We start from the raw sequence: 18,824 nt of genomic DNA on the forward strand, positions 1-18,824 counted from the left end.
GGAACAAGGCTGGTGAGGGGTCTTGTACACAAGGAGCAGCTGAGGGACCTGGGGTTGGTCAGGCTGGAGAAGAGGAGGCTGAGGGAGACCTCATTGCCCTCTACAACTCCCTGAGAGGAGGCTGTGAGGTGGGGCCTGGCCTCTTCTCCCAGGTAACAATGATGGGATCAGAGGAAGAGGCCTCAAGAAGCACCAGGGGAGGGGCAGGTGGGACATTAGGAAAAGTTTCTTCCCCACAAGGGTCATGAGGCACTGTCCCAGGCTGCCCAGGACAGTGGTGGAGTTCCCATCCCTGGAGGTTTTAAAAACTCTTTGGATGAGGAGCTTGGGGCCATGGTCTGACAGCTGTGCACAGATGTTGGGTGCTGGTTGGACTCTATGATCTCCAGGACTTTTCCAGCCAGGTGGCTCTGTGTGTGTGGCACCCTGAGTGCAGGAGGCAGAGGGGGTGCTGCAGTGGGGAGGGGCTGCTGGCTGCTGGCACTGATCAGCCCCTCCAAAGCCACAGCCAGGGGAAGGATGGCTGATGGCAGATGTGGTGCTGAGGGACATGGATCAGTGGTGACCTGGGGCTGCTGGATTAATGGCTGGTCTGGATGACCTTAAAGGTATTTTCCAATCAAAAGGATTCTGTGGTTCTATGGAAGCCACAGGGCAGTGGCTGATCTGTCACTTCTTAGGAGCCATCTCAGTGGTGGCTCAGGGGTTGAGGTCCCATCCCTGGAAGCATTTGAGATCAGCCTGGATGTGTCCCTGGGCAGCCTGCTCTAGCTGGAGGTGTCCCTGCTGACTGCAGGGAGCTTGCACAAGATGCCCTTTGAGGGTCCCTTCCAACCCAGTCAGGGAACCTGTGGGTCAGTGCCATTCACCCAGTCCTGAGTGCCTGTGCCAAGGCAGGGATCAAGTCCTAGAGCCTCTCTCCCAGCTGCTGGGCTCCTCAGGGCCAGGGCACCCCCGGTGTGGGCAGTTAGTAACCGGCCAGGCCAGCAGCAGCTGCCAAGCACAGCAAAGGTCAGCAGTGCTGGGCAGAGCCTGCAGCTGGGCAGCAGCACCATGCTTTTGTCTTCTGGAGGGCCCTTGGCCACATGCTGCTTTGCAGCCACAAGCTTCACCAGAGAGCCTGGAGGGCAGCGAGGCGGCAGGGAGCAGCCCGGCCAGCGGAGACCTGCCTGGAAGAGTGGAGGAGGGAGGCCGGAAGAGCCGGAGGGGAAGCAGCTACAGCTCCTCTGATTCCGAGGGCTTGGCAGGCAGAGAGAGTCTGGCCACCACCCGGGTCAGAGCTCTGTTCTCAGCCAGCAGTTGCTCATTCATCTGCCTCAGAGTGTGAATCTGTTTGAGCTGGTGGAGATTCTGCAGAGAGTGAGAGGAGTGGACAGAAGAATATAGAGAGAGAACAAACCACAGAGACACAGGGGCACAGAAAGGTGAATTTAGTCCACAGGGAGTAAAAGGAACAAAAGAGAATCAAAGAACAAATTAGTAGCAGTGGGAGCTGGGTGGGGAGCAGCTCAGGTGTGTGTGGGGAAAGCCTTACAAGATGGTTTGGGGACTAGCCCCTTCTCCAGGCCCCCTCCCAAAGCCTTTAAAGAGGTCAAAAGGAAGTTTGTCCCACCAGAAAGCAGGACAGCCTCTTGCAGGTTGTGTTTCAGTTGCCCCAGACAGTGAGATCCAGCAGAACCCACCCTGGACTGTTCCACCACTGACCTACCACCTACACAGGCTTTGAAAACACTGCTGGAAACTGGGAATTTCCTTAAAGCTCCTTTGCTTTATGGATCTCTAGAAGCTAAAGCAGTCTTGGGGAGTAAAAAGCAATCAGAGCTTCATGGGAGACTGCAAAGGCACAGACTGAAGCACCTGAAGGTGTCCTACAGCAGACCACCAAGACATGGACCATGTCTGCTCACATCCCTGCAGCACCCAGGTGAGGGCTGTGGGGGCTGCCAGGGTCCTGCCAGGTCTGGGGGGTGTGGGGGGTTTTTCCTCTCTGCCCAGATTCAGCTCTTCTCTGTCACAGGGCTCAATGTATTGGTGCTCTCCAGAGCAGGAACCTTGAGCTGCTCACTTGAAGAGGAGGAGCTGGAAGGACAGCACCTCCCAGACGTCGGAACGCAGCAGTCCTGCTTGCAGGAGGAACGAGCAGGCAAAGGACACTGCTGAAACCCAGCCCCACAGCTGGGACTAGCACAGTACAGCAGCAACAGGGAGACAACACAAAAGCAATGAGGCAGGCACAAGGGGAGATGATCAGAGCCATGTGGACATCACCAACTCCACAAGGACAACGTTTGCCCAACGACACCAGAGCGAAACGTGCTGGACACTGACACCGAGCGTGGGCACAGGGCATGCTGAGGGCTGGGCAGCTGCTTGCTGAGCAGCTTCCTGTGCCTTTGTCCTCCCAACAGCTGCTGGGCAGCAGGGCCACATGAGGAGGAAAGCCTCCTCCAACAGACACCAGCAGGGAAAAGCAGGTCCAAGGTCAAGTTGGTTTAAGGTCATGTGAAAGCCCAGCCCAGAACCAAAGCAGCTCCACAACCACACACACAACCTGTGTCCTCTCATTCAGGACAGAGAGATGAAGGGAAGAGTCTGCTGGGGAGGGGATTCCTTTCTGCCATTCACCAAGCAGAAAGTGCTCAAAGGGAGGTCACTGCCTGTCCTTAACCAAAGCAGCAAATTGACTGTGATCCTGCAGGAACTTCCACCCAACCTGCATGGCAAGGAACCTGCTGCATCCCAGCACATTTTGTCTAAGGGCTTGCTCCTGTACTTCATGCAGCCCCATCCACCAGCCTGATTCTCAGCTACCCAAAAGCACTGCCTCTGCTGCCCACTGAGGAACCAACACACCTCACCCAAAAGGCTGGACCAAACCAACAGAAGTGCAGGGAGCCAGCACAGGATGGGCTCTGAGCTTCCCAAGGGCATCACTCTGACCAGGCAGCTCCTGCTGCTTGGACTACACCAGCACAATCTTGACACTGGGCAAATCAACAGGTCCTGAGACAGGGCTACAGCCACCCAACTGCAGGAGAGCTGCAGGGACACCTCAGCAGTGAGATGTCTTCTCACCAAACCTCAGCCCTCCACCCATCCCTTAACCCACCCGAGCTGTGCCAGCTGCCCCTGTGCTCGCTGGGGACACAGAGGGATGTCACACCTCTGCCTCGCCATAAATGACACCCAGGAAGGTTCATCCTGGAGGAGTCATTTCTTTTGGTGGCAGCAGGGAAAACAAATGTCCTCTGTTTCATCACAGGCAACACAGCTGGCAGGAAACATCCAACATGCCTCCAGCAGATGCCATGCTCCCCAAGACAGAGAGGGCTGGCATTGGACCTGCTGGAGAGAATCCAACGGAGAGCCAGAAGGGTGATTAGGGGACTTGAGCACCTCCCCTATGAAGAGAGACTGAGAGCCCTGGGGCTGTTTAGACTGGAAAAGAGAAGGCTGAGAGGGATCTGATCAATGTCTATCAATATCTGAGGGGTGGGTGCCAAGTGGAGGAGACTAATCCCTTTTTGGTGGTGTGCAATAATAAGCCAAGGAACAACAGGGACAAGCTGGAACATAGAAGTTTTCACCTCAACATGAGGAGAAACTTCTTTACAGTGAGGGTGACAGAGCCCTGGAGCAGGCTGCCCAGAGAGGTTGTGGAGTCTCCTTCTCTGCAGACTTTCCAAACCCACCTGGATGCATTCCTGTGCAGACTGCCCTGGGTGTTCCTGCTCTGGCAGGGGGGTTGGACTGGATGATCTCTGGAGGTCCCTTCCAACCTCTAATGTACTGTGGTGCTGTGATACCTTTGGTTTTCCATACCAGCAGAGCAGGAAAGCTCAGCACGGCCTCAGCTCAGGTGTGGGAAGGAAGCTGTGCATGTGATGATCCCAGAGCCGCAGCAGGGCTGGCAAGCTGGGCCTGGAGCCAAGGGTGAGGAGCAGAACCTGGCCCAGCCTGCTGCGATTGCTTATCACTCTGCTTGATACTTGGCTGCCCGACAGCAGCTCTCTCACTTCAGCTCAACCTGCCTTCAATTAAAGGCTTCTGTGCCTGCGCCACTCGGGGAAATCAAACCGCCCGGAGCATGCAGAGTGCGCAGGGCCAGGAGCTGCTGCCACGGAACAGAGGAGCTGCTGCTGTGACCTTCAAGAAAAATTGCTGTGTTAAGTTGGGACCTCAGCCACTTGGCATCGAATTCAGCTCGGTGCAAATGCTCATTTTCTGTCTCCCTCCTCAGCCAGGCTGCTGGATCTCCAGTCAAGTCCTGCAGGCACAGCTCAGTCGCCTTCACCAGAGGGGCTGCAGGGGCAGCTCTGGCACCATGGAGCTCTTGAGATCACCAGGTTGGTCCTGCTCCTCTCCACTTCTGGATTGCTTCAGCAGCAGGGGCCATGAAAGGAACAAAGCTTACTGCCTCCAGCATAGCCTGGGGCATACAGAAGACCAAGAACCATCCTGTGGGCAATGCTCTGCCTCCTTATCCTAAGGAGCGAGCTGCAGGTGGAGGAGCCCTGGCCAGGACAGCTGAGGCACAGAGCTGGACATTGGATTGAGAAGCTGGGTGTGAGCCATGCTGGGCTGGTTCAGTTCACAGAGCAGTGGGAAGGTTCCCCAAATCACAGAGCTGCCTGAGCCCTGACAACCTGGCAGCACCCTGGCTGCTCCCTCTTGCTGCTCCCCACGTCCAAGGGCAGCAGAGACTTTGCTGAAGTCCCTTCTGATTCTGCTGGCTGGCGATGCAGCTTGAGCAGGGATGAGTCTCAGCAGAAGGAAGAGCCTTGTTCTCCTGGCTCAGCTTCCACACTGGGATTAACACCCATGCCCTGCAGAGGCTCTCTCATTCCAGGCAAACCCCCTTGGGCTGCCTCTCCTGCTTTAAGGCACGGTGAGAGTGGGCACAGCAGCCTGTGTCCCGATGGACAAATCCAGTTCAAGGCTCTTTTACCTTCAGAGATTTTATATTCCTTTTTCTGGAGTGGCTGTCAAAAGAGACCTGTCACAGCACTCAGGTACTTACCACATGCTGCATCTTCTGCACAAACCAGTGGCAGTGTCACAGCCCCTTAGAAGAGGCATTTCCAGCTTTCCTGTTTATTCATTCTTCTAGCAAAAGGCCACTTTGGTTGTTCAACGCAGCAAGAACACAGCAGGGTACAAAAGGGACCTGATAGCTCAGTTTCAGGCTCCTGCAGCTCATGTATCCAGCAAGTCCCTTGGGGCAACACAAGAACAAGTCAGACTTGTGGCACTGCTTCTCCTTTTGCACCATCTTGGCTTCCTTCAGCTTGCAGCTCTGGACTGCCCAAACCAGAGCAGCCTCCAGCAGCTCCTCCAGGCACCTTCTTTCATCAGCTGCTTTCCCAACCAATAAAAACCTTTCAAATCTGACAGGCCGCTAGAGGACACCAATTTGTCTTTTTCCTCTGTGGGCTCAGCTGGTTTGCAGTGATCTGCAGAGCTGGAGAAACACCACTGGTGGCTCCTGTCTGCATCTCCCCTTGAAGGCCTTATTTCTGCAATCACAGGAAGGTCTCTCTGGAGTTAAAAGTTGCTACCTGCTTAGTGAACAGAGAATTTGGAATTCAGGCACGTTCAGGCCTTTCTCCTTGCCCTTCTGGCCAGCTCAGCCTCTGTGAGCAAACAAAATCAAGTAGGAAGGCTCCACCAAATCCTTCTGCTGCTTGTTGCAGTTTCAGATGCAGCATGAGCCCAGGGCTCCTTCCAAAGGTCTATGCTCAGAGAATGCACTAAGCTTCAAACAGAAACACAAAGTTGGAAGCTCCTCCAGGGTAGCAGAACATTGTTTCCATCAGTGCTAGGAGAGCTCTCAGCTCTCAGATGGGCTCCTTCTTTCTTAAAGTAGCTTGGTCCCACCTGGCTCATGCTGCAAGGGGATGAAAGCGCAGGGCACAGAGCAGAGGGCACTGAGTGCACACAAGCATCGCCCCGGAGCATAAAATGGGGCAATACTGCAGCAGCTGTGAGGTTTTGGGTGCTCTTAGGCTTCCTGCTCTGCAGTGCTCCCCACCAGCCCCGTGCTCCCAGGCCATCCAAGCCAGGGCAGGAGGAGAACCATCCTTGGAAGCAATGCCAGGAGAGAGGAGCGCCGGGGGTGGATGTCCGGTGCCAGTGAAGCCATGCTGCAGAGCTCACTGGGGAGCCAACTCCTCTGTGCTATTCCAGGCTGGCTGACTGACACAGCCCTCCAGTGCCATGCTCTGGGAGGGGAGGACAGCCCCACAATCACTCTGTGTTTTCTCCTGGCCAGTGTGTGTGATCTCAAAAGCCAGCTCTGTCTTCTTACCCATCCGGAGAGAAGGACGGCAGCCCGGCTCGGGCTGCAGGCTACTCCGAGCAGAGGGCATCAGCACACTGCAACCCAGCAGCCACAGGGGGTTAGTTTGGGAGAGCATCTTGGGAGAACAGCCCCCACAGTTCTCAGCTCAAACAACACAACCAATTAAACATCTGGTGCAATCAGAGGGCTGATAATTGGACATTTATTAGCACTGCATGTCTGCAGAACGTGGCCATTAAAGGGAGTGCTGACTGCAGAAAGGAACACGCTCAGAGGTAATTCAGTCTCTGCCCAAGTACATCTTTAATGCCCAACAATCCCCAAAGACATTAGTACAAAGCATTAAAAATGGAATAGAGTGAAGAGCTTATTTCTTACCTTCATCTCCTCTTCCATCTCAGAGAGTTTCCGCTCCAGGGCTCGCTTCTCCTGTTTACAAGGATTGATAACAAAGATGGTCACAAGGGTTCAGAACAGGCAGTACAGAACATAAAAATCTTCTAACTCTGTAGGACCATCCACAGAACAGCTTGAGTTGGAAGGGAACTTCAAGATCATCCAGTTCCAACCCCCTGCCATAGGCAGGAACACCTCCCACCAGCCCAGCTTGCTCAAGACCTCATCCAGCCTGGCCTTGAACACCAATAGGGATGAGGCATCCACAACTTCTCCGGACAACCTCTTCCAGTGTCTTCCCACCTTTAGAACTTCCTCCTAATGTCCAAGCTACATCTACCCTGCTCTAGTTTCAAACCATTGTCCCTTGTCCTATCACCACAGGCCCTCATAAAAAGTCCCTCTCCTGTAGGTCCCTTTTGCCTGGGTACAGCCAGGAGCTGCTCAGATGGGGCAGGCCAGCTGGTGCAGCAGCTGGAGATAGGTGCTGAGTCCATTTGGCCCATCCTGAGCTTCTTCACTCCCCTTCAGTGAAGCCACCCCACTCAGTGATCCCCCTGGTCAGTTCTTTCTGATGGAATGTGATTTGGAGCTCTGTGGCTGCAGCCATGGATTTAGCTGCTCCACACTAAAGGAGCAATGAGAAACCCTCTGAGGCCATCAAATAATGAGCAGTGAACAGGGAAAGGTGCCTGGAAATCCTGCTCCTGCCAGACAGGCTCAGGGCTTCTGGGCTACAGACCTGGCTGCTTTCAGGGGATTTGGAAAAGAGGGATTACCCAGGTAGGAGCCTACAGACTGCTAGAGCTCTGTCTGCCCAGAGGACAGAGCTGGATCCATCCATGACTGCCTAGAGGACAGAGCTGGATCCATCCATGACTGCCTGAAGGGACAGAGCTGGATCCATCCATGACTGCCTAGAGGACAGAGCTGGATCCACCCATGACTGCCTAGAGGACAGAGCTGGATCCATCCATGACTGCCTGAAGGGACAGAGCTGGATCCATCCATGGCTGCCTGAAGGGACAGAGCTGGATCCATCCATGACTCTGTAACATGGGAGAGCTGAAACCAGCCCAGAAGAGCTCTCTGAGCAGGAGGAACTGGCAAACAAGGGTCAGGAGCAAGCTTCACACTCTGTGCCAATCTCCTTTGCCCTCTGCAAAGAAACATGAGGCCAGGAGGGTGAGGAAAACACAGCTCTGAGTGTGGTCATGGATGCTGGGTGCTGGGTCACTCTGTGCTCCCAGGACACTCCTGCCAGCGCACAGTGCACCAGCTGAGCTGGAAGCAGTCTGTGCCACCTTCACTGAGAGCAGCAGGGCACTTCTCTTCCTCTCTACCTCTCACAAATCTCTGTATGCTGTGATCCTAACCCAGCAAAAGTGCTGGAGCATGTTGCCCCAGCCTGGAAGCATCCCATGGTGAACTCCCTCTGCTCAGGACCAAGTGATCTGAGCACCACACTCTTTTATTTCAGAAGAAAAGCTCCACCTGATGCCAGGACCTGGCCCAGCAGCTGCATTCAGGTGGCAGCCATGGTGTGTGTTTGACAGCCCCACTCAGGCTACTTTAAGCACACCCAGAACCTCCCCCACATGGGGCAGTGCTTGGGGAACCTCAGTCCTGGGGCTCACACTGGTGCAGAGATGCTCAGCTGAGCTCACAGCTTCAGCAGCCTTGGTAACTTCCCCAGAACACAGCCTGGCAGCTGCACCAAGGGCTAATGTGCTCTGCCTAACTCTGTGCCTGCCCAAAGTGGAGATGCTGAACATCATCTCCTCCAGACTGCACCTGGCAAACCCCAGGAAGGGTTTACACAGAAACAATTCAGATCCTGAATTTAAACACATGGTTCAACCATCCAGTAAAGGGCCTCAAGGTTCAGGAGGGGAAACATCTTAGAAGGGAGCTCCACTTCAGGTCACCCTCCAGCATGCCAGTGGACATCACTGAGAAGCTGGAGCCAGGCTCCAGGGTAATTAACCACTGAGCTGTGTGGTGGGAGAAGGAGTGGTAGTGGCCATCAGCTCAGACAGGAGGAGTCCTGACTAGACACAAGAGGGGAAAAAAAATCACCATGAGGATATTTAGGGACTAGAAACAAGGAACTGCCGCTGTGGAAGCTCAACACTCAAGAGTCTTTAGGAAATGAGGGGACAAAACCCTGAGCAACCTGCTTCAAATGCAGTGCTCAATCTGCTTGGATGGACTGCAGACCTCCTCAGGTGCTTCCATCCTGTCCAAGCTATGGTTGGTGACAGCAGAGAGGTAGCCAGACCCTGCCTTAGCTTACTGCAACAATCCTGGCTGCTCAGCAAGGGCAAGGAACAAATGTTCAGATTTTAACTCCAACCCCAGGACACACACCCAGGGAGTGCTCTGCTTTGTCCCCCTCTGCCCCCAAAGAGTCTCTATGTGTAAGGCCCAAGAATATGCATAAGCAAGACCCAACACAATTCACTGCTCTGCAGCTTGCTGGGATGGAAGAAAGAAATCAGAACTGATCTGCAAAGAGAGCAGAAAAGTCTGAGGCACTGCAGAGGTCAGAACACAATTACCACTGTGCACTGCTCCAGAAGGCAAAAATGGAACTGATCTTTAATTAACACTTTCCTTCAAGAACCTGCTGTGCCCTGCAGAGCAGCAGCAGCAGACACCTACCCTCTTCTCCATCTCCAGCATGCTGGACCGGTCGGAGGTCTTCTCCTGCTTCTGCTTTGCACATTAGAAACAGAAGTTAGAAAAAGGCAGAGGCTGGCACAGAGAGTGGCACAAAGGCCCAGAGAGACAAAGCTGCACTCAGCCAAGGATGCACTCAGCCAAAGATGCAGACACCCAGAGATCCACTCACCACAAGATGCACTCAGCCAAGGATGCCCTCAGCCAAGGATGCCCTCAGCCAAGGATACACTCACCCAAAGATGCACTCAGCCAAGGATGCACTCAGCCAGGGATGCCCTCAGCCAAGGATGCACTCACCCAAAGGTGCATTCACACAGGGATGCACTCACCCAAGGATGCACTCACCCAAGCATGCACTCAACCAAGGATGCACTCAGCCACAGAAGGAGGCTACACAGGGTGACAGCTGAGTCTCCTCTGCAGCACCTTCCCTCTCCCTAGAGCTAACCTCAGGCTCTGGACTGTCAGGGGCTGCTACTCAGTTTCTCCACTCATAGACTCATAGAACCTTAGGGGCTGGAAGGGACCTCCAGAGATCATCCAGTCCCACCCCCTGCCAGGGCAGGGTCACCCAGGAACACATCCAGGTGGGTTTGGAAAATCTCCAGAGAGGGAGACTCCACAACCTCCCTAGGCAGCCTGCTCCAGGGCTCCAGCACCCTCAGAGCAAAGTTTCTCCTCATGTGGATGTGGAACTTCCTGGGTTCCAGCTTGTACCCAGTGCCCCTTGCCCTGTCCCTGGGCACCACTGAGCAGAGCCTGGTCCCTTCATCCTGACGCCCACCCCCAGGGATTTACAGACACAGCTAAGATCCCCTCTCAGTCTAGGAGCTGGTTTCTGCCTTACCTGGGCTGCTTTTTCCAGCTTGGTTTTGATCTCAGCCAGCTCAAGCTGAGCTTCCTTCAGTTTTGACTTCAGCTTCTGATTTTCAGCCAGGGCACTTTCATACAACTGAAAGACAAAGCAAAAGCTCTCAGTTCCCAGCAGCCTCCTGCCAGGGCTGCTCCCAGCAGCCTCCTGCCCTCAGCGCCTCGTTCCCCGTGCCAGGGCAGCAAACAGAGCCTGTCTGGGTGCCTTCTGCTGGGTGCATCATTCCCACACAGTAAGGGAACAGCTGCTGAATTCTGTGGAGTGTTTAGAGGCAGCCAGGAGGCACAGAGAAGGGATGTCTGCAATCTGGGTAAAGCACCAGGGCTTAATGAACTCCTCAGTCAGAGCTGCCTGCGTCTGAACCTGCGGCGCTTGCACAGGAGGTTCAATAAGGCCAAGTGCAAGGTCCTGCAGCTGGGTCACAGCAACCCTTGGTACCAATCCAGGCTGGGGGATGATCCAGAGCAGCCCTGCAGAGAAGGATTTAGGGGTGCTGCTGGATGAGAAGCTGGACAGGAGCCAGCAGTGGGCACAGAAGGCCAAGGGCAGCCTGGGTTGCATCCAAAGCAGCTTGGCCAGAGCTGGAGAGAGAGGATCCTGCCCTCTGCTCTGCTCTGGGGAGACCTCACCTGCAGGGCTGGGGCCAGCTGTGGGACCCCAACACAAGAAGCACACAGACCTGATGAGGAACCTCCCCTGTGGGGACAGGCTGGGAGAGTTGGGGCTGTTCAGCCTGGAAGAGAGAAGGCTCCAGGGAGCTGGGCAGGGACTGTTTTGAAGGGCTGGGAGTGACAGGACAAGGGACAGTGATTTGAAATTGAAACCAGGGTGGATTTAGGTTGGACATCAGGACATCTGCACAGTGAAGGAGGTGAGGCACTGAAACAGGTTGCCCAGGGAGGTGGTTGAGGCTCCATCCCTGGAGACATTCAAGATCAGCCTTGATGTGGCCCTGGGCAGCCTGCTCTGGTTGGAGGTGTCCCTGCTGACTGCAGGGGGGTTGGACAAGATGACCTTGGAGGGTCCCTTCCAACCCAGTGCAAACTGTGACTCTGTGCTGCTGTGCTCTCCAGCACTACACACTTTGCTTGCTCTTTGCTTGTAGTTTGAGGAAGAGGAGAAAGGACAATTTTAGGTCATTCTAGAATTGATTTTTTCCCCCTTCATTTCCTTCAGAGCAGCAGAACTTCCACCCCTCTTGGAGGGCAACCTGGGCATGCTGCCTGTCTGCCCTGACCAGCTAACTGTGTGAGGCTTTCCAGCACCATGAGCACTGCAGAATTAAGGTCACCTTAATCCCTTTGCTTTCATCTGGACTTTGTGCTGACTCTGGCTGAGCACAGCATCCAGGCCTGCTGCTGCCTGTCAGGGATTACAGGGAAACTTTCAGAAAGTACAGAAAAAATAATTCTGGGCTCTTAGAGCAGCAAAATGAATTCTGTGGGATACAGAGGCTCAGGCCATGCTGAGCTCACCAGTGCCTCTTCTTGCTCCTTACTAATCCCTTCCACTGTTTCTCCAGCCTGACTTCTCATACCCTCCCCAGATATTGGACTTTGCAAGGGGTCACAGAATCACAGAATCGTGTGAGTTGGAAAAGCTCTCTGAGCTCATCCAGTCCAACACCAACCCAACCCCACCATGGCCACCAAACCATGGCCCCAAGTGCCATGGCCACACCTTGCCTGAACACCTCCAGCCATGGGGACTCCACCACCTCTTCCAATCCCTGACCACTCCTCCAGCAAACAAATTTTTCCTCATCTTCAACCTCCCCTGGCACAATTTCAGGCCAGTTCCTCTTCTTCTATCACCTGAGACTAGGGAGAAGAGCCCAACCCCCACCTGGCTCCAACCTCCTCTCAGGGAGCTGTAGAGACCAATGAGGTCTCCCTCAGCCTCCTCTTCTCCAGTCTGAACACCCCCAGCTCCCTCAGCTGCTCCTCCCCAGCCCTGTTCTCCAGACCCTTCCCCAGCTTTGTTGTCCTTTTCTGGACCTGCTCCAGCTCCTCAGTGTCCTTCTGGGAGTGAGGGACCCAAAACTGAACCCAGCACTCAAGGTGCAGCCTCCCCAGTGCCCAGCACAGGGGCATGATCTCTGTCCTGATCCTGCTGGCCACACCATTGCTGATCCAGGCCAAGCTGCTGGTGGCCATCTGGGCACTCCCTGGCTCATCTCCAGCTTCTGTCACCCAGCACCCCCAGGACCTTCTCTGCTGGGCAGTTTCCAGCCACTCTGCCCCAAGCCTGGAGCCTTCATGGGGTTGCTGTGACCCGAGTGCAGCACCCAGCTCCTGGTCTGGTTAAACCTCACACAAAGTTAAACCTCATACAAAGTTAAACCTCCTACAAGGTTAAACCTCACACAAGGTTAAACCTCATACCAGCCTTTACCCTCATACCAGCCTTTACCCTCATTAAACCTCCTCCCAGGGTCCTTCCAGCACCCCCTGCAGGGCTGATGTGTCCGAGAACAGCTGGGGTGGCTCCGAAAGCAATGGAAACAGGGGAAAGGGAAATAAACTTCTTCTCTTTCTTTCCAAGGGCTGCCAGTGCAGGTTTCTGCAGCACCAGGCAGTGCCTAAGGAGCAGGCAGAGGCAACAACAGGTGTAAGAATCCTACTTTCTTGTAGTCCCTGTTGCTCTCCTCCTCTGCTCGGCTGCTGAGGGCGGACAGGCGATTCTCCCTGCGGCTGTAGGCACTGGAGCGGCTGGAGGCACGGTCGCTGTAGGAGGACTCACTGCTGGTGGGGTTTGTAGCTGCTTCCAACCTAAAAAGTGTAAGATCCAGCACCTTGGAGCCTGCAGGAACTTCTGGACAGCCATTGTCAGCCCAGCTGGGCAGGCTGGAGGCTGTGGCAGACCCAGCTGGGCAGAGGCATGGAGCGGCTGAGGCCACCCCACAGATGGGAGTCAGCCAGGCAGACACCACTGGTTTTGGACTGGAAAAAACCCAGTGGGTGTCAACCCAACCCCAAACTTCCCATGGACCTCTCCTGTGGGAATGGGTCCCACTGGTAACAGTGCACAGAGGGATTTTCTGTTGAATAACTTGAGGAGCAAAGGGATGGAAGCAAACTGAACCAGCAGCTGAGAAGCAAATGGCCAGGGCCAGCCTCAGCTCAGGCTGTTCAGTTGAAGCAGAGGGAACCCCCAAGAGCCACACAAAAATATCCTGGCAATGAATATGGCACAGAAAACAACTCCAAAAAACCAGAATTCTTACCTGGAAAGTCTTTCATGCTGAAGGAAAAGAAAAAAAAGAGAGAAGGAAAACAGGAATTAATAACAAGGAGGATGAAAAGGTCACTCAGGAGCTGCAGAGCTCCCAGGCAGCAGCAATTTCCAACCTCTGACACCAGCACCCAGCTCACAGGAACCCAAACACCACCAGTGCCTGTGCCCAAACTGGGAGTCTCTGATCCCTGCAGGATCTTTTCAGCTTTGGGAGAAGGCAGTGGCAGGTCTGAAGCATTTCAGCTGCTTTGAAGCCTTTCACCACTTCATTTCTTTGGCTGACCTAAGAACTGCTGAACCTTGTTCTCCAAATCCTGCTTTCCAGAACTGAAATCCACTCCTCTGAACCAATCCCAATCCATTGTTTGCCTTTCCAGCTCAGACTATTCTTCCTGACTTTGATCACTGTCTTGTTCATGCCATGGGTGTGAGGGATCACTGGCCCATGACGGCAGAGCTCTCTGTGTCCTTGTGTGGACCTCAGGACATCACCAAGGGGCACTTTTCTCCATGGCCATTTGTCCTCCATGAAGAAAAGCTTCACTGTGATGCTGAGACACTGGAACAGGTTGTGGCTTCCTCCTCCATGAAAGTGTTCAAGGCCAGGCTGGATGAGGCCTTGAGCAAGCTGGGCTGGTGGGAGGGAGGTGTCCCTGCCCATGGCAGGGGGTTGGAACTGGAGGAGCTTTCAGGTCCCTCCCAACCCAACCCATTCTGTGCATCTATGAAGCTGATACACAGCAGAAGCTGCTTGAGGAAAGGAGAGGACCCACAGAGCACTCTAAAGAGTGGAACTGTTGTCTGAGGCTTGTGTTAGGTTCTTCTCTCCTCAACATCCACCTCAGCCCTGTGCTGGCCTCATCACTGCCTCTGCTGCAGCCCACAACAGCAGGAACCCAATGGTGATGGCACTGGGGCCCTCCAGGACACACCACACTGCCTGCCACCTCCTTCTCCCAGAGGTTCTCCTTCTCCAGCAGACATTTACTCAGATTCAAGCTAGAGCAGTCCTTTGACCTGGAAAGTGAGGCTGATACTCCCCTGCCAGCTTTACCTGCAGTGTCACTTCCAGCCCAAACCACTCTCAGACCCTGCTGCTGCTGCCCAGATCCCTTTCAGGTAGCACAAGAGTCAAGACCAGAAGGACATCATGGAGAAGACCATGGTCTGTACCCAGCCACACCTGTGCTGGGTTGGCACTGCCTCCAGACACCACTGAATCCAGTGAACACCTGGTGGGGTGCTGCTGGCTGGCACCCCACTGCTTGCTACTCCATCACCCAGGGAGGTGGTGGAGTCACCATTGATCACGGAGTCACCACCCCTGGATGGACCCACCAGGACCCCCTGAATCCCACCACCTGCTTGCACCAAGGGAAACCCAAAGGACACTTCTTTCACAGCAGATCAGGGTCTGTGTCCTGTCAGAGTCTGCAGGTACAGCACCTACCTGTGTGGCACCCTCAGCAGTGCCAGGCCTGCTCTGGGCTCAGCTGCAGACAGGCATCTGCAACTTCAGACAACTGCAAGAGGCTGCCCAGGGAGGTCCTGGAGCCCCCATCCCTGGAGGTGTTTAAGGGACACATGGATGTGGTGCTGAGGGATGTGGGTTTGTGCCAGTGGCTCAGCAGCAGGGCTGGGTGCTTGGCCTTGGTGATCCCCAAGGTGTCTTTCACAGTTCCATGGCTCTGTGATTCTGTGAAGAGTTCAGACCTCCTGCTCCTGCCTGGCACCCAGACAATGCCTCTGAGCACTGGGCAGGTCCAAGGGAGCACACACATGCTCCATGTGCCCATGGGGTCAGGAACAGCTGAGTTGAGCCACCCTGCCAGCTGGAGAAGAAGGGGAGAGAAGCAACCCTGCACCTCTCTGCTCAAAGGCAGAGGAGCACAGGGACAGGAGTCAGCATGGCACAGGCTGTGCCCAGCCTGCCCACAAACCTGCAGGGACCCAGCACCCCATGACAAACCCCTGGTTATTGACATTTCAAACCCAGCCTGCTCTGGGGTGCACCTTCTGAATGCTGGCCCAGGACAGGAGCCTCCTCCCCACAGCATCCACTCTGCAGCTCAGCCCTCAGAGGTGATGTGAGCAGTAACTGAGACACCCCTGAGGATCCCCAGCATGGCTGGAGCCTGATGCACACAAACCACATGCATCCAGAGCTGCTGAATGCAGAGCTCAGAAGGGTGAGTGAGTCCTGCTGCTCCCAAGCACTCAGCCTGAGCCAGCAGTGGTCCCTGGCAGCCCAGAGCCAGCTGTGTGCTGAGCTGCATCCAGAGCAGGGAGAGCAGCAGCACAGGGAGGGGATTCTGCCCCTGCTCTGCTCTGCTCACACCCCACCTGCAGCACTGCCTCCAGCTCTGGGGCCCCCAGCACAAGAAGGACCTGGAGCTGCTGGAGAGGGTCCAGAGGTGGCCAGGAAGATGATCAGAGGCTGGAGAACCTCCCCTGTGGGGACAGGCTGGGAGAGTTGGGGCTGTTCAGGCTGGAGAAGAGAAGGCTCCAGGGAGACCTCACAGCAGCCTTGCAGGACCTGAAGGGCTCCAGGAGAGCTGGGGAGGGACTTTGGCCAAGGGCTGGGAGTGCCAGGATGAGGGACAATGGCTTTGAGCTGCAAGACCACATCATTGTGTGTCCCTGTGAATGCTCTGTTCAGGTTAAAAAGGAGGTGCTGAGCTCTGCTCTATCAGCTGGCTGAATGTTTGGGGTTTTTTTTCTTCCCCTGGCAAATCTGGAGCAGCTCTGTCAGCTTTGCCCAGACTCCTTTATTTCCCTGGAGATCAGAAGTTTGCCTAGAAACATGAACAGCCATGGGTTGTGAGATCATCCACCCTACGATCTAAACAGGGTCACAGTCCTGCAGGGCTCAGAGCAGGGGCAGGAAAACCCCAGGGAGAAGCAAGGTGCTGGCAGTGGCTGCCCTGGTTCCAAAACTAGCAGGGCAGAGACCCTGGCACTGCTGCTGCAGAGCTCCCAGACACCCTGGGAATGGCTTTGGGGGAAAAAATGACAAGCACAGAGTGATTGCAGGCTGCTTGCATGCTTCTGATCATCAGCAGCTCTTGGAGCTCTCACAGAACCCCAGCATGGTGTGCTTGGAAGGGACCTCTGGACATCATCCAACCCCCTGCTCCAGCAGGGCACCCACAGCAGCTTGCCCAGGGGCACAATGCCCAGGGTGGGGTTGGAAGCTCTCCACACAAGGAGACTCCACAACCTCTCTGGGCAGCCTGCTCCAGGCCTCCAGCACCAAGTAAATTTCTCCTCCTGTTGAGATGGAACCTCCTGGGTTCCAGTTTGTGCCCCTTGCCCCTTGGCCTGTCCCTGGGCACCACTGAGCAGAGTCTGGCCCCAGCCTCTTGCCCCCCACAGCTCCTTTGTCTCTCGCTGAGCTCAGATCCCCTCTGGGGCTGCTCTTCTCCAGGATCTCAGCCTCAGGGCTCTCACCTCACAGACCTCCTCCAGGCCCATCAGCATCTTCCCAGCCTCCACTGGACTCTCTCCAGCAGTTCCCTGTTTCCCTTGAACTGGAGAGCCCAGAACTGGACCCAGTTCTCCAGATGTGGCCTCACTGGGGCACCCCCCTCAACCTGATGCTCACCTGACCCATCACATCATCCTTCTCCCTGTCCCTCTCAAGGCAGGCAGCATGGTCAGGCAGCACTGTGGGTGATGGAGGACAGCAGAGGGCTTCAGCTTGTTTTGCCAACCCTGCCAGACATGATTCAACCCAGGTAAGCTGGGATGGGATGGGAGACAAAGCTCAGAGCATCACACTGGGCTGGTCCTGCCTGCACCACCTGCCTGCTTCTGAGCCCAGGTTCTCACTCTGCTGATCTTGGTCCATCCCAAGGAGAAGACACAGCAAGGTGCTGGCCATGGCTCTGCTCTGTTCCTGCCCAGTGCCACAAATGCCAAAGGGTTTGATTTTAGGAAGCAGTCACAGAATGGCTCAGGTTGGAAGGGACCTCAGAGGTCATCTGCTTCAACCCTGCCATGTCCAGGGACACCTCTCAACTAGACTCAGCTGCTCAAAGCTTCATCCAGCCTGGCCTTGAACACCCCCAGGGAGGAGGCAGCCACAGCCTCCCTGGGCAGCCTGTGCCAGAGTCTCACCTCCCTCACGTTGAAGAACTTCTTCCTCAGCTCCAGTCTAACCCTGCTCTGCCTCAGCTCCAAACCATTCCCCCTTGGCCTGTCTCCAGACCCCCTCAGCAAAAGTCTCTCTGCAGCCTTCCTGCAGGATCCCTTCAGGTCCTGGCAGGCAGCTCTGAGGTCCCCCTGGAGCCTTCTCCTCTCCAGGCTGCACACCCCCAGCTCCCTCAGCCTGGCCTCACAGCAGAGCTGCTCCAGCCCTTGGAGCATCTTTGTGACCTCCTCTGGCCTCACTCCACAGCTCTGTGTCCTTCCCATGCTGGGAACACCAGAACTGGAGGCAGGATTGGAGGTGGGGACTCAGCAGAGTGTGTGCTCAGAGCATGGAGGGCAGGAACCTTCCCTTAAAACCTCAGAAACTTCTGGAGCTGCTGGGAGGCTGCTGAGGGGTGACTGACCCCAGATTCCTGGCAGGAGGTCTGGATGGGGTGCAGAGAGCCCAGAGGGGACCAGCTGCAGCTCCTGCCAAGTCAGAAAGTGTCCTAATTGCTGCCAGCCCTGCTGCTGCGGCTGGGACCTGACCCAGCAGAGGCAGAAGAAGTCTATTTACATTGTTTGAAAAAGGGAAAAAAAAAAAAAAAGCTGTTTTGGGAACATTTTCTGCTTCATTATCTCCAACTGGCCAAGCTCAGGAAAATCTGCACTGCTTTAGGAGAGTTCTCAAGGAATTTATTTTGCTGTGTTGCGCCTCAGAGCTGCTGAAGCCATTAACCAACCAGCAGGTAACAAGGTCCTGGAGCACAGCTCCAGCCCTGCTGTCCTCCCTGTGCTTGATCACCAGGACAGGTGCCAGGAACCTCTTGAATTTTATTCTTCTGTTGGCAAATATCAGAGAATCACAGAATCAACAAGGTTGGAAAAGACCTCAAGGATCATCGAGTCCAACCTGTCACCCAAGACCTCCTGACTACTAAACCATGGCACCAAGTGCCACATCCAATCCCCTCTTGAACACCTCCAGGGATGGGGACTCCACCACCTCCCTGGGTATCCTCCTGCTGAGGACTGTTTGGGTTAGAAATTAAACATAAATAAAGGCAGCTCCTCTCCTGTCAGCACAGAAAAGAGAAGGCTCCAGGGAGACCTCAGAGCAGCCTTGCAGGACCTGAAGGGGCTCCAGGAGAGCTGGGGAAGGACTCTGGCCAAGGGCTGGGAGTGTCAGCGTGAGGGACAATG

General features: G+C 55.1%; 1 protein-coding gene across 5 annotated transcripts in view; it reads right to left on the bottom strand.

Moving 5' to 3' along the window:
* PPP1R12B (protein phosphatase 1 regulatory subunit 12B) overlaps positions 1–18,824 on the bottom strand; it is a 166,040-nt gene that overhangs the window by 3,756 nt on the left and 143,460 nt on the right. For 3 of the 5 annotated variants that reach the window (XM_054395993.1, XM_054395991.1, XM_054395994.1), the window contains 5 exons: positions 13,480–13,496; positions 12,877–13,024; positions 10,230–10,334; positions 9,362–9,415; positions 6,680–6,730 (listed from right to left, as the gene is read on the bottom strand). In XM_054395993.1, coding sequence (XP_054251968.1) covers positions 6,680–6,730; positions 9,362–9,415; positions 10,230–10,334; positions 12,877–13,024; positions 13,480–13,496 — 375 coding nt within the window. Of the gene's footprint in view, positions 1–1,215; positions 1,351–6,679; positions 6,731–9,361; positions 9,416–10,229; positions 10,335–12,876; positions 13,025–13,479; positions 13,497–18,824 lie in introns of those variants that run through there. The other 2 variants (XM_054395992.1, XM_054395990.1) reach the window with 1 other exon arrangement.

Source organism: Indicator indicator, chromosome 35 (assembly GCF_027791375.1).
Source record: "Indicator indicator isolate 239-I01 chromosome 35, UM_Iind_1.1, whole genome shotgun sequence".
NCBI classification, from domain to species: domain Eukaryota; kingdom Metazoa; phylum Chordata; class Aves; order Piciformes; family Indicatoridae; genus Indicator; species Indicator indicator.